The sequence below is a fragment of the Phalacrocorax carbo genome, chromosome 3 (assembly GCF_963921805.1).
Source record: "Phalacrocorax carbo chromosome 3, bPhaCar2.1, whole genome shotgun sequence".
NCBI classification, from domain to species: domain Eukaryota; kingdom Metazoa; phylum Chordata; class Aves; order Suliformes; family Phalacrocoracidae; genus Phalacrocorax; species Phalacrocorax carbo.
This window is the reverse complement of record NC_087515.1, coordinates 116358957-116373720: the sequence shown is the minus strand read 5'-3', so window position 1 is coordinate 116373720 and position 14764 is coordinate 116358957. Positions and strand designations below refer to the sequence as shown.

The 14764-nt window shown below is 36.5% G+C and overlaps 1 protein-coding gene across 10 annotated transcripts in view; it reads left to right on the top strand.

The window, feature by feature from the left end:
* Positions 1 to 5745, top strand: part of CYRIA (CYFIP related Rac1 interactor A) — a 61098-nt gene extending 55353 nt beyond the window's left edge. For all 10 annotated transcript variants that reach the window (XM_064448087.1, XM_064448088.1, XM_064448078.1 and 7 more), the window contains 2 exons: positions 2136 to 2206; positions 3572 to 5745. In XM_064448087.1, coding sequence (XP_064304157.1) covers positions 2136 to 2206; positions 3572 to 3635 — 135 coding nt within the window. In that variant the 3' untranslated portion in view covers positions 3636 to 5745. The remainder of the gene's footprint in view (positions 1 to 2135; positions 2207 to 3571) is intronic.
* The last annotated feature ends 9019 nt before the right edge of the window (positions 5746 to 14764 follow it).

The following is a 14764-nucleotide window of genomic DNA, read 5'->3' as shown; positions in this document are numbered from 1 at the left end:
CACAAAAAAAGTACTCTTATTTTTGCTACATCTTTTTACAAACCTAAATGTCATGCACCATGCCTTTCAGTAGAATTAAACTGTAATGCATGAAAAAAAGATGCTAAGTCTTTCCCTTTACAAGACAGCCTACTTCAAAAGAAAATAAAACACATATATATATATATATATATATATATATATATATATATATATATATGAGTCTTCATTAGCATTTTTCATCTGCAGATATCAGTATATTACCACATCTCCTCTTTGGCTCTGTTTTACAGAGAAGGTATGTCACAAAGAGGTCAATTGATCTGCTGAAGGTCATGCCACAGATAGAGCCTGGGAACTGAATGCAGACTTCCTGACTTCTAACTCAGTCTCTTGCCTACAGACACAACACGAGTAAAATTTTGATAGGACCCCGATACACAATGTGTGTACTTTGTTTTTCACATTTATCCTAACACCCTATAATCTTACAGGATAGTTAGCTAGATGTAAATGGGAGGCAGGAGATGCATGACTAATAAAAATTCTAAAAATGAGTACATGGTCCCAAATCTTAATTTGCCTAATTAGTTTAGTGATTATTCCCTAATAAAAAAAATCTTATAATATTTCAGATGATGAGTTTATTTTACTGTGGGGAAAAAAATGCTTTTCTCCAAACTAGTAATTTCTTAGGAGCCATGTCAAGAGAATTTCAGGGACAGTGGAACAATTACGCTTTCCTCACTCTTTCAAGACTGACGACTGTATTTCAAGCTGTTGATTACAGGCTCCTAGTTTAGATGTCCTAAACAGCTTCTCTTTTTTGACTGTTTTAGCAATTCTGATTCCTACGAAAATGGAAAAGAATGGTTTGAATTTTTATCCCCTTTGAGTTTGTCTGATCTGATCTGACGGGGCATGTAAACCTGTACTGAGTGTTGTGAATATAGCCTAGAGTTTCTCCAGTTCAGAGAAAGTGACTGTGTCACTTCAGAACATGTGCTGCTACCCTGAGAATTTGATCTGCTCTGCTATTTGCAAGGCTAATTTTATCTTCCAGATAGAAATGAGCCAACTGAACAGTGATCAGTGATTGTTAGGCTGGTCATTGTGCAGGAGGCTGAGTTACATTTTCCATATCATTTTTATTGGTAAATACATGGACCCTGACTTCAGTTAAGTATTTCATCACCCACTTCCATAATAAAGCAGAGTTGCTCTTTAGCTGCAAAGAAAATACTGGCATTTAGCTTTGGCACTGGAATGCAACTTGGAAACTTAAAAGGTTCAAATCTTGACTCTGCCAGGTCCTTGTCATTTTCAATAAGATGGAATTAATCTAGACTAATTTCTGGATAGCTTTTCGATGTCTTCATAGCAATTGGAAGAAATAGGTACTTCTGGAGCATGTTTCACTACATATGAAAGTATATTCTGAATAGGTTAGAGGAATTTCCTATTTCTCTCTATTGACAAGATAGGGAGTCTGTATAGAGGGTCAAATGAGTTTTACCTCTGCTTTCTCTCCTTCGTTTCCCCTTTTGTAAATTTGGACAGAGTTTCAGCCTGTTGTTTACATTCTCCACAAGGGTTTTTGTCCAGTGTGGTGTTTAAAATCAACATCATGGACTTCTTATCTCAGATTAAATTTGTAATCACTAGTTACAAAACAAATCAGTTATCACCAGTTAAGCCTAAAACTGAAAACTGAATACTGAAAATTACTTCCTTGTGTGCAAGCATAAAAATAAAAGTCAAAGTTGAAACATCTCTTCTGATAGTTGCTAACAGCTGTGACATGGAAAACTCTTCCAAAATCTCTTCTTTTTAGCCTATATCAGCTGTTATTGACTTTTTTTTTAAGTTGGAATTGAAGAAATCATGTGCAAGTTAAAATATATACACTTTGTATATAATTCACTATCAACAAATGCTTATTAAAGTAGATGCTGTTTTCTCAAAAGTTTTTCTCAAAAGAGGTTTTTAACTTTAAGACAATTTTAATAAGTTATAATGCTTTTATTGTGTCATATAAGGCAGCATTAGCACTCAGTAGGAAAAAAAACCTGCCTGTCTTTGTTGAAATTTTTCCTTGTTTTCAGCTAGTACAATTCATATATTATTGTTCAATAGTGGCATGCTTCTGTTCCCAGATGAAGGGATGCATAAAAGTTTTAAAGGAACAACCACCCGACACTGTGGAAGGACTTCTGAATGCTCTCAGGTATGTGTGGAATGATTGTTCGATTCAGCCTTAACAAATTCCTCTTATTTTTCTCCCAGTCTCTTTATATTTAAGACTTTTCACCTTAGAAGCTTGGTTCATTAAGGAAATTGTCCTTTCAGGTATGCCTTCATCACCTGGGGTTGTATTAAGTAATATTCATTTCTTTCAATTCTATTTCACTTTGATAAGCAATGACTATTGATATTGAAAGTCTTAATGTCCTTCTTCAGAGATACTTAAGGTTTGTTTTATCGCCTAAAACTTAGCCATCTAAAAGGTAAACAGTACATCGGAGGTAAAAAATGTATTTAAGATAAGATGTGTTAAATAAAATACCCCAGTAACTAGAATATTTTAGAAGCAAGAGAAGAATTTCTGTTTCTCAAACCCTTGATATTTCCCTCTCTCTTTCCCTGTGATTTAATAAGACTTTTTTAAAAAATAATTTTGCTAAAGGATACAACTTCAAGAACACAGCAACGTAAATCCCAGCTCTGTCGCGAAGTGTTTAAGGTGCTGTCTTGGGCAGTGAGACGCAATGGTCTGACACTTCTCTGAAGCTGAGAAGGGAGTCTTACTATCAAGTTTTTCAGAGCTGTGTTGAATTCTGTAGCTGTTGAATACTTGCATAGAGTGAGAACTGCACCCATAACCACCTCTGTATATATTCGCTATGTCTTTCGAGTTAAAATTGATGTGGAGTTAAATCCTACAGGTATCAGGTGTGTTTTGAGTTTATGTGATGATTGATCTCCCTGCGAACATAAGCAGTGAAGAATGTTTGGGCTTAAATAGAAAAAAACCCACAAAAGCTCTTCAGTCCTCACAAGATATCCCCAAAAGTAACTCTGCTGGTTACAAAATCCAAAAAAATAGAAAACCCTCTATGTGATGGTACATTGTAAGATATTAAGGTACAGGACATTTAAGAAAGCTGCCTAAAGTTAGGCTTCTGGATGATGCCAAAATTCAAGATTCTTACATCATTTCAGTAATTACCCTATTTCTTGTGTCTTTGCATGTTTTTTACTCCTTTTGAGGCTTTTAACTGGAAAAAAAAAGTTATAATTTTGACCCAAAATTATGACAGTGTTATAGACAGATGGCAAACAGTATTCAGCCAGGATTTATCCACAATTCTCCACCTGTTAACAAGGAATAACTTATTGCAAGGGGTATTTAGAAGATAAAGAACACCAGACTATTAGCAGTTAAATTCCAGCGATCGGTGACTAGAGGAGCATGTAAGTTCCTCCTTTGAGTAATTGAACTGCACTGATTTCAAAAACAGGCACTGAAGTTTTCAGACTTTTCTAATTCCTGTTCATTTTATAAAATATTGTTTTAATTTGTAATTTCTAGGTTCACTACAAAACACCTGAATGATGAATCTACTTCAAAACAAATTCGAGCTATGCTGCAGTAGTATCCTGGGACGAGTAGATGTTTGTATTGATCACAGAAGATGTGTATGTTTACATAATTTAATGCAGGTTGATGTTAATACTTGTGTGTATTTACGTAACCATCATCTTCATGTTGCTGAAATATATGAATCTGTTCATAACCTGACTGACTTTATATAGTGCAGCAAAACTTTTTATGCTAGCATTTGTCTTTTGACTTTTAAAATACTTTTTTACATAGATACTTCAGCTACAACAGTTTATCTGTGCATTTTAATCCTTAAACACCTTCTCTATCAGAGAAGTAAGTAGTGAAGACGAAATGGAAATCTAATAAATGGAAATGTCAAAGATACAACAGAAAAGGAGCTCTAAAGAAGGAGAAAGCTTATATCTAAGAAAAAGTAAAATTCATTGGGTATGTTTTAAGAACATGCACACAGGGTTTTAGTGAGTTGGTTTTAGGTTCTCATCAAACTTGTATGAATAGGACAATACCTGAATGTTCATCACTCTCATAAAATGCATTCTTTCCTGTAGTAAGTGGAGATCCACCTAAATTGAAGGATTATGTGCTGGCTGACATCCAAAAACGGATTGCAAAGGGGTCATTTTACCTCTTTTATTAAGTATAACCTGTATGTTTCAGCCACTGAGGAAATTAATATCCTCTTTCAGATTCAATATAAATAAACAGAAAACGTGTTTTAAGACCATGGCTAGGTTCTGAAAATTCTGTATAGTTTGATTTAGAAAGGAAAGAGAAAATACTAATGCCTTGACTTAACTAGAAAGGGTTTGTCAGAGTAGATATATTATGATAAAGATAATGTCTCAGACAGCTCTATCTGGTAAGTAATGTTTTTACTGATATAAACTGGTATGAAGCAGAACATGCTTCTGGAACAGCAAACTTCCCTAGTGTCAAATTGGCCTCATCAGACTAGGAATGATATAAATAAGTTTCAAGAGCTGAGCTGTTCTCAGGCACTCCATCAAGTTCCTTGATAGTATTATTCATCAGATGATTCAGAACCAACACAGAAACATATATCAGCTGACTGCTCTTCATTGGGTTTTGAGATGTGATTGATGCTTCAAGGAGTTGAGTTCCTTGCAGAGTTATTTGTTCTTACTTCTGTGTAATTTTGGAGTAAATGGAATAGAAGTACTTTGCCAAAAGCAGCAAAGTGCTCTTGCTCTTTTAAGTGGGTCTTCTGGATGGTTTGCAGTTGCTGTACATATTCTTGCAGAAGTCGCGCTCTGAAAATGTGTTTGATTTTGTGTACTTTTCTTGCATGTGTGTGTGAAAACTCCAGTGCTTGTGCACAGATTCCGATTTGTATTTGCTCATTCTTGTGTACGTAAGTCAGGGTTTGTGTGCTCTCACTGGAATTTTCATGCCTATCTCTTCTAAAAACATTACATTAAGACATTGAATATACATTTGGTCTGCTGAAACTCAGCTGCACTGTGACAAATTCAGTTGTTGAACTCGGACATTAAACAGCATTAATATCATGAGTTCTTTGGAGAAGGAATTGCCTTAGAGTTTATTTCTGAGAAGTACGACCACCCTGAGGTTTCTCAGGCCGGATCAGAACCCATAGGCACTGACGTGGTATGTGTCGCGATACTGGACAGCACCACAGCTCCACGCTTCGTGTCACCCCTCTGCAGTTGTAGCAGCAGATCGCTGTGTGGTCAGGAACAGAAATAGAAATCACGCTAGGTTTTTTTGCTTTTCTGGAATCAGTGATCACACTCCTTTTTTACAGCAGTAAATCCACTGTTTACAAACTCCATTCTTAATGGGGGGACATTTACAAATGTATATTGGGGGAGTCCTGCTTTGTTCATAGTCATTTCCAGTTAGGAGAATCTAGGTGGAGGACAGGTCGTTCTGTTGAGCTTTGGTAACTGAAGTTAGTACATGCTTTACCTGTGATTATTTGTCCAACAATGAAGTATCCAAAGGAAAGCTATTTGCCACTTGTATAATAAAAATGTAAACCTTAAAGCATTCTACGAGTTGTCATGTGGTGTTTGCTGAAGTCACTGAATTTCTTTGCCTGCTATGATGTTTTGTACAGAGGTTGGTTTGAAATAATAAAAAGTTTGGTACAGTAAGCATTGGGACTGTCTGTATGTAGAGACAACATAAACAGGTTGAGAAGTATCTCATTTCAAGTTTTGGATCTGAGATATAGTAGGCTCACCTTTATGTATCCAGTTTGTACTTTATTTAAAAAGCATTTAAAAAGTTTCACTTGTATGCCATAACAATATAACCTCTCGTCACTGAAATAATTCCTGGGTTTTCTGGTGATACTTGGCACTTGTCTGTCGTCTTGACATGGGGAAATTGTTGATACTGCTTTACAAAATAGGAGGCGTGAATCCCTTCTATGACTATTATATCTTCACATTAGTCATCCTAGGCTATGGTGGCCATCTCAGGTGGCATTTATAATCAATAAGGTCACCAGAGTATGAGTCATTTCATGTTAAGGTAAGTGCAAATGAATTGCTTTAGCAAGAAGAGGTATACAGACTAATGGTCAAAGTTACTGATCTCCATTTTGTCGGTGTTTCGTCTTATTTTGGCTCATCATTATGTAAGAATAGATGTTCGTAGTATCATAAATATTTAAGCCTCATAATGACGCTATTTCAGAATAGGCACAAATGAGGGTGACTGGTTTAGGTCAGAAAAGCCCTCGAAAATTTGCTTGGTTTGTGGTAGTAGAAAATACTATTTTAGGGTGGTGTGAATTTGAAAGGCAGGAATTTGCTGCTGCAAATGAATGGGTTTGAAGCATAATTTATGACTTGTAGGCTTTCTGCTGCTATATATAGAGTATAATATAATGTATTTAGCAATTAAATATATATTATTTTATTATAGAAATGATATATATTTAAATATATTACATAATTTCATATAGTAATTTATTACCATATATTTTTGTTACAATGTTTCTATATTATATATAATATATATATTATTGCAGTAAACATATTTTATAATATACTATAAATTATTTCAATACTTAATATTTTAATATTAATACTTATTAAAATATATGTCTCTATAATAAGTAATTCATATTATATTATTTTATGATGTATGCTATTTACATAATTGTATAGTGTATTTAAATATGTCTATATATTAAATATTGTACAAATATACACTATTAATATAGTAACTTAAATATTATATATATATTAGTTATGCTACTAAGATTATATTTACTGGTATGTGATAGACCTCATCACTAGATAAAATGATCTAATATTTTCCATGTCTACTAACATTTACAAAGCAACAAAAAGTCTTCTCTGTGTTGCTTTCTGTGTTGTATTTCAGCGAAATTTAAACTGTTTAACAGTTTAAACAGTTAGGTAGTTGCACATTTGGGAAATACTGCATCATTTTTTTCATGCCACACCTGGTTTTGGCCAGAACCAGTATGGATTCTTGTCTGTCCACTTCTCAGTCTGTCAAGGTCCCTCTGAACAGCAGCACAACCCTCTGGTGTACCAACAACTCCTCCCAGTTTTGTACCATCTACGGAATTCCTGTGGGTGCATTCTGTCCCACCCGCCAAGTCACTAATGAAGAAGTTAAACAGTATTCGTCCCAGTACCAGCCACTGGGGTACACCACTAGTGGCTGGCCTCTGGATGGATTTTGTGCTGCTAATCACAACCTCCTTGAGCCTGGCAGTTCCGCCAGTTCTCAATATATGTCACTGTCTGTCTATCTCGTCCATGTTTCATCAGTTTGTCTATGAGGACGTTATGGAGGCAGTGTCAAAAGCCTTGCTAAAGTCAAGATAAACAAGCCAGTGACATTGGCCAGCTCTCCAGCATTTGCGCTACGTACCATCCGGTCCCATAGGCTTGTGTATGTCCAGTTTGTTTAAATGTTCCCTAACCTCGTCCTTCTCTGCCAAGAGTAAGTCTGCCTTGCTCCAGAGTTTCTCTCTGGTCTCAGGGGCCTGGCATTCCTGGAGGCAAATCCTACCATTAAAGGCCGAGGCAAAGAAGGTGCCAAGTTCCTTGATGCATTGCCACCAGGTCCCATGCCCCATTCAGCAGCAGGTGCACGTTTTCCATAGCTTTCCTGTTGCTGCTTATATACTTGTAGAAGTCCTTTGTGTTGGCCTTCACATCCTTCACCAGATTTAACATCAGAAGGGCTTTGGCTTTCCTAACCCCAACCACGCATGCTCAGACACTGTCTTTATATTCTTCCTGGGTCTCTTGTCCCTGCTCCCGCTCCCTGCATGCTGTCTCTGTATGTTTGAGTTTAGTCAGGAGCTCTGTGTTCATCCATGCAGGCCTCCTGCCATCTTTGCTTGGTTTCCATGCTTATCAGGAAGGACCATTCGTGAGCTTGGAGGAGGAGATCCTTGAAAATAAACAGCTCTCCTGGGTTCCTCTTCTTTCCAGCACTGTATCCCATGCAATTCTTTCAACCAGATCCCTGAACAAGCCAAATTAAAGTTCCCAAATTAAATCATTCCTGTAAATCATCTTGTGGCTGTATAGTTAGGAACATGCTTTTAAAATTGCATGTGTTATATGACTATTAGAAGTGCATGATTCTATGAATGTCAAAAGTCAATAAATATAACAACTTGCCTATCTAATAGTTGCAAGTAGTTGGAAGAGGTGGTTTTGGTTTTTTTCTTCAAAAAGTAGGACACGAATTACTACATTCTTTTGCCTCAGATGAATTCTCTAATGCAAAATTACAGAATCTATGAATCCACACAGTGAAGCAGATTAGATAACACAATGGGAGCCAGTGAGCTGAAACAGGGTCATGAATTTGATTCGCCAATAAGAGAATAAAACCTATTTTGGTTAAAAAGCTGATGTAGCAGATCTAGTATTTTAACTTACGAGTCTGTAATGCTTCCTGCTACAGACTAATAGAGATGAATTCCTGACTGCCGCATAATCCACATTCTGCAAACACAGAATTCTTTCACACCGATTTGACACAAATATGACTCAATTTATTTCATTATAGCTGTTTCTGATTGACAGGGGTGTAAATGATACCGTTTGTCTTTTCTCAGTCTTGGCCTTTGACCTAAGTTGCTTCTTACTGAGCTAATTGAGTCTTCTGGTGCAAATCAATGACGTAACATGACAATCTTGCAGAGATCTCTTGCATTTGGCTGCTTTGAAATTAAAACTAAAATGATCAGTGCAGTAGGTGTTCTAGAAACTCAGTAAGTATATAGATACAAGGTAGACAACCAAGTGCTAATCCCTACTTTAAGAGGAAGATCTATCATGATTTTTCAACAGATCTTAATTTGGGGTCTAGCTGGAATTAGAGTAACTCTCTTCTCTTGGATATTTGGGCTGTGGCAATTAAATATGTAGAATTAGGTATTAAGAACTTGACATTCCTCATGACATTTTAAAATTGCTAACAGGACTTAAAGGCGAGAATATTTGTATGTGGCTTGGATCAAAATTGCTAATACAGCTTGTGATTGTTCTCATTCTGATTCTGCATTCAATTCAGTGAAATACTAGGGTTTAAAGACTTTTTCCATGGATTATAGTGATGTGTCAAACAGCTGCTCTCTTACTGCATTGAAAATTGTGGAAGAACGTGTCTGTCTTCTCTAGACACACAAAAGAAGTTGGAAGAGGACAGTGGAAGATGATCGGCCTCAACTGGTTTAGACCTCCCATAATGAAAAGAGGACAAAGTATGAGACTGGACAGGGACGCAGTCACCGCGCAGTTCAGAAATTACCCTGTCCTGTGGGTCGTGTGACATGGTAATGTCTGAAGGTCAGATCATGTTAGATGGACAGGGAACTTCTGAAGGGCTTTGACCAGGAAAGGTTTCTACCCAAAATGAAGAAACTTGTCTCTACAGACACGATTTTAGGATGCAATGGTAGAAGGAAGCTTAAGAGCTCTTACGAATCTTACCTTCCTTTCTGTGGCAGCAGCACAGCACTGTGCAGAGCCTCAGTTTCCACTCCAGTTGCTGCCTGAGGGCCCACCTCAGGCTGTCACCTCCCTCTTTGATGCTTGGCTTTATCTTTATCCTGTAATGTAAAGCAGCATGTGAGGGAATGCGAGGAGGCTCACCGGCTCACCTGTCTGCAGCCTCCATCTGCCTGCTGCGCTTGCAAAGTCTTCCCAGTGAATCCAAGCAGATGGGTACTGAACCTCACTTTGGTAATGCTTCTGAGGAGGTTATTGAAAAAAGTGATCTCTTACTGGTTTTTCAACAGTATTAATACTTGACAATTTCAGATATATTGCTAAATTGAATGCAATGTTTGGGTTTTTTTCCCCACTAGAATTTTCTATGCAGTTCCTATTTGTCTTTATAAACTCATAATAGAGAAATGTCTGACAGTGAAATACAGCAGTCCCATGATCTTTTGTGTTTGATTTAGTTTAGGGTGGCTGGGGAAAAAAAAGTTAAAATCCATTTAGTGTCTTTTTTTTTTTTTTTTTTTTGTATTGTACACAAAGCTGTGATTAATTTTAGGCACTTTAACTATTAAACTCAGACACAAATAAAACATGCAGCATCAGATCTCAAAGGTGTTTTAATAGAAACCTTCCCAAACAAGATTCCTTACAGTGGACTTGAATTAGAATCCTTAAATGGACTTCCATGAACAGGTATACATGGTTCTAGTTACTGAGATATGAATATATCAGTATAAGACTGAACCAGGTATTACATCTCTATGAAATTTTTTAATTTGGAGAAAGAAAAGTTGTGTTACCTAGCCAACCTCAGGAAAGGATTTTGTGGAGATTTTTGTTACGTGTATCAGATGAAATGTACATATTTGTTCTTTTGATTAGTTTTGGATTATGCATACTCAGGTTTACATTCATAATAATATCTATAATATTTATACAACGAAAGATTATTTGTAACCACTGACTTAGCTGATTCTTTGCAGCTGTGTTTTAAAACTACAGGGTGAATGCCGCATGTGTTTTACACGGCCTGTCAAAGTGACATTCGCTTTATTAAATTTGGAAACTTAAAAAGCTAATGAAGATTCCTTTTGTTCGGTGGTTTCACATTCACAATGAGACCCGCTTTCTGATTACATGTTGTTCAACTGTAATTACTTTGAGTTGTGCAAATAAGACCAATTTTTTTTCTTTATTTTTGTCATTCATTATATAATTGGCCAGATTTTTTTAAAGTAATGCAGTCCAGTGTAGGTTAAATGAATTCAGCCAAAGTGTTCAAATGCACGCTGTCTGAAAATCAGTTTAAATTATTTTGCTGAAAAATATTACTTCTGAGACAAGATTATTTTTCAAACGAGTGTCAGTAGTCCTTAGTATAGGTATTTTTCCAAATAGAATCTGGGGGTTTACTGTTACAGATATTACCTGAGTATGCAAGTAGTTTGAATCAAAAGGCATGGTGTAACTGCACTAAGGAAAGACAGAGCAATTTTGGTAAGAGTTTGACACAGGTGCACAAGCCACTGGTCAATGTTCATGCTGGAAAGTTTGATCCCTCTGTTCTTTCAAACTTCTGAAATTTAAAAAAAAAAAAAAAAGTCTGTCCTCTTTGACCCCAAAACCAATTTGAAATGCCATACTTAATAAAAATCAGCCAAATAAAGACTAACAAGCAAATATTTGTGGTTTTTAGCTCTGAGAGGTACAGGCTTCAATTTAATTCAGATAATTTTCATGCGAGGTGGCCATTTCTGTGTAAAACAAAGGTGAAATAGCAAGGTTTTGGGCTTGTGTGGAAAGTCAGTTTGGGATTTTGTGTGTATTTGGAAAGTTCATTTCTCCTGGGGTGTTCATTCAATTGTATCACTATTGTATTTAGAGACTTTTGCTGGAAGAATTCTCTGAGACGTCTTTTATTGACTTCATGGGTCAACAAGCATAAAAATGAAAGATAGCATTCTAGAGATCACAGTGATGGGTCATTTACCTCCCTGATCTTGAAAGCAGAACAAAAATAATTCGTGGTCAGCGTACCGGCTTTGGAGCTGCTAAAAGGACATCCTCTCACTTTCTTTTTAATGGCATTATTTTTTTAATCTCTTTTCAAAATTAGAAAATATATTTTTGCCTCCATTTGAAGCAGATGAATTCTTCCACAGCTTTGTTCATCAGTTTGACCTGATATGCTGTTTGAAGCACAAACTTTGGAGCCCTGCCTGCCACAGGCATCTTGAAAATGCAGGTGGCAGGTGTTATAACCTTAATTTTCAGTTGGCATTTCAAGGGATGCCACTTGGAACAGCCACGGGCTTTGCCTGAGGTAGCAAAGTATGTCCTCCTATGCGCAGTCCTCCAAAGACTATGGAAAGGCAGACCACTAAAGACCCTCATTCTTTCTTCAAGTCCTATGTCAGGGTGGACTGAATCACCCCCAAGAAATGCCTCTGTCTTCCCACTGTGGACTGTGGGGATCCTGGACGAAATGCTAACTCTTACACTGATCCTCAGGAGAGGCAACTGCACATCTAAGCATCTGAAGTATCTGAAGGTTTTTGCTTTGAGCATTGCCTACTACTGTCCTGCCCTGGGATTTCTGCAACAGCGAAAGAGAGGCAACAGAAGCAGCAATGTAAAATAAAATTCTTAGGTATCATTTTAACTTACTTTATCTTTGAGGATCTGATTCAAAGCCTGTTCAAGTTGTTAGCCTTCAAATTGCCAACCTGAAAACAAACAAACAAACAAAACCCAAACAAAACCTTCGTCCTTTACAAGTTGTAACTTTTTCTTCATGTGTGCAAATAAATCATCTGTTCTGTCTAGTAGCACTCGGCTGCCTGACAGCATCACCAGCGATGCTAATTTCCACAGCAGGGTTCAGCAGTTCAACCTTACTGAGTTACTAGGAACTCCTTTTGACTTACCCTCTCTGGTCTCTTCCATCTGTATCCACTTTGAATAAATGTCCTCTAAATACCATGTTTTAAGACATGTTACCTTATACTTGCCAAAACATTGGTTTCATGCTCTGCCACAGGAGCAGAGTTACCCCAGATTTCCTTAGGAGCATCTGGGTGTGAATCTGCCAACTCATTGTACGTTGTAATTACAAGAATATTCACAGTTATTTTTTGTTACCATAAATAACTGTTCAATTGGAATTATTCAATAGTTATTCAAAGAAAGCATTTACATTGGTGACAGTATGCGGCAACTAATAAAAACACAGAGCAGTTTTATCACATGTTCTAAATAAAGTCTCTACTTTCAAAACGGCAGCATTTACTAAAATAAAATCTAAGAATAAATAAACCTTAAATAATATATAGTTATATTATCGTATTGTGGGGGTTTGCTTGTATTTTAAAAGAAATGTCTCCATCATTTGATGCCCATTAATGTTTTTGGTTTCTCTGAGACGAGGAGCATTTGCTGATAGGGCGTGTGTATTCTAGAGCACACAGAGGAGAGATCCTCTACTGAAACCATGCCAAAAGTTTTGCTCATCCAAGCAAAGAATAGTAAGCATTTACTTCAGCTGGAAATCTCAGTATCAGAACAAACCACTGTTCAATAACAGCTCTCAAAGACATGTTGATATTTTGTATTTGAAACTGTTGGATCTATTGAAGAATATTACAAACTACTGATGGGCAAACAACTAACAAAAGAATTCAAACTCAAGTTGAGCTCCGACTTGAACTGCATTCAGTAGAAAGACTGCATTAATTATGCCTCACTTGGGATCAGGTTTAAACTGACTTTCAATGATCACCTTTGTTTCAAAGACAGATCAAAAGCACATAAAGTTACAGCTCTTTCTCATTTAAAGTTTATTGCGATGATATGAGTGAGGATTTGTCTGAGTAAAGTTGAGGGACTGGGTCGTTTACCAAGATTGAATTTGCTTTCATTGTTCATATTTTTCCCTGAGTTAGACTTGGTAACTATAAATTGTTTTGACCTGCAAACGTTCTGAAAACCATGGACAAAAATGTTTAACCCTATGAATATAGGTGTCCTAGACATAAAAAATAGCTTTTTATCACAGACATGGTATGTTGCATGAGGCAGAGGTCTGCAATGTACTATTTATACATCATCAAATGCAAGACAGCATAGGGAAGGACAGAAATTGGCCCTTAGTTTAATCTTGTTAGGCATTTTAATTTTTCTTGGTTCTCATTGCAAGGCAGATTTCTCCTTTATTACCAGTGCTTCTCTGGCAACTTTTTTTTCCAGTACTTATATTTCATAGGATATTTTTTACTTCTAGTTAGATCTGCTTTTGTCTTATAGGGGAAGAAAGTAAAAAGGCAAGTCTGTTATCTCACATTTCAGTGAAGTCTAACATATATTTGCTTAGGGGTAAAAAAGATTGAAGAAAAAAGGGAAATGTCAAAAATGAATAATAAATGGCATATAAACAGAAGCAGATTTTCTGTGATATGTTACCCCTGATAAACTTGATAATGTTTCCCAAATGTGTTGCCTTGGTTCAGATCCAAATCTACTGGTCAGGTTTTATGTGCTATTTTTAATTTTACTGCTTAAAAAACTTTACATCATCTTGTAGGAATTCCCTCCTACAGCATAGCTGTATCTAGTTATTTGTAGGTTAAAATTCATCTTAATATAGATTCATATAAAACATGTGTTACCACAGAGGCAGCAAAAAGACAGATCTGGGTGGGTAAAACTAGCTGAATTTGCAAGGAAACTCTTTTTTCTTTTTAATGAAATATGTTTTCCTTTGAGGTCACTCCCCTGTTTGATATTGTAGACTCCAAGGTCTTTCCATTCAGTAAACTTTCCTTGCCCTTTAAACGGTGAAATCAGAGCATGAGAGGTGAATACAAACAACAAGGGATGGGGGGACCTGGAAATGTTTAGGATCCACAAAAAGCCTCCAAAACTAGGCAATGAAATCAAGAAGTACTGCAAAGCAATTCAGCTCTTCCCAATATTTAAAACCAGAATTTGGCTCCTATAGGAGTACTGCTGCACTGACTTAGAGGAGTTACTGTATTCTAGGTTAATATTAGGAGAGATATTTTTAGAGAAAGAATCATTGTCAACATCAAATATTAAAGATGTGGAAGCATTAAAATGGGCTGAGAAAAGAAAGGAATGATGCTTCCAACGGCACATAGCACTG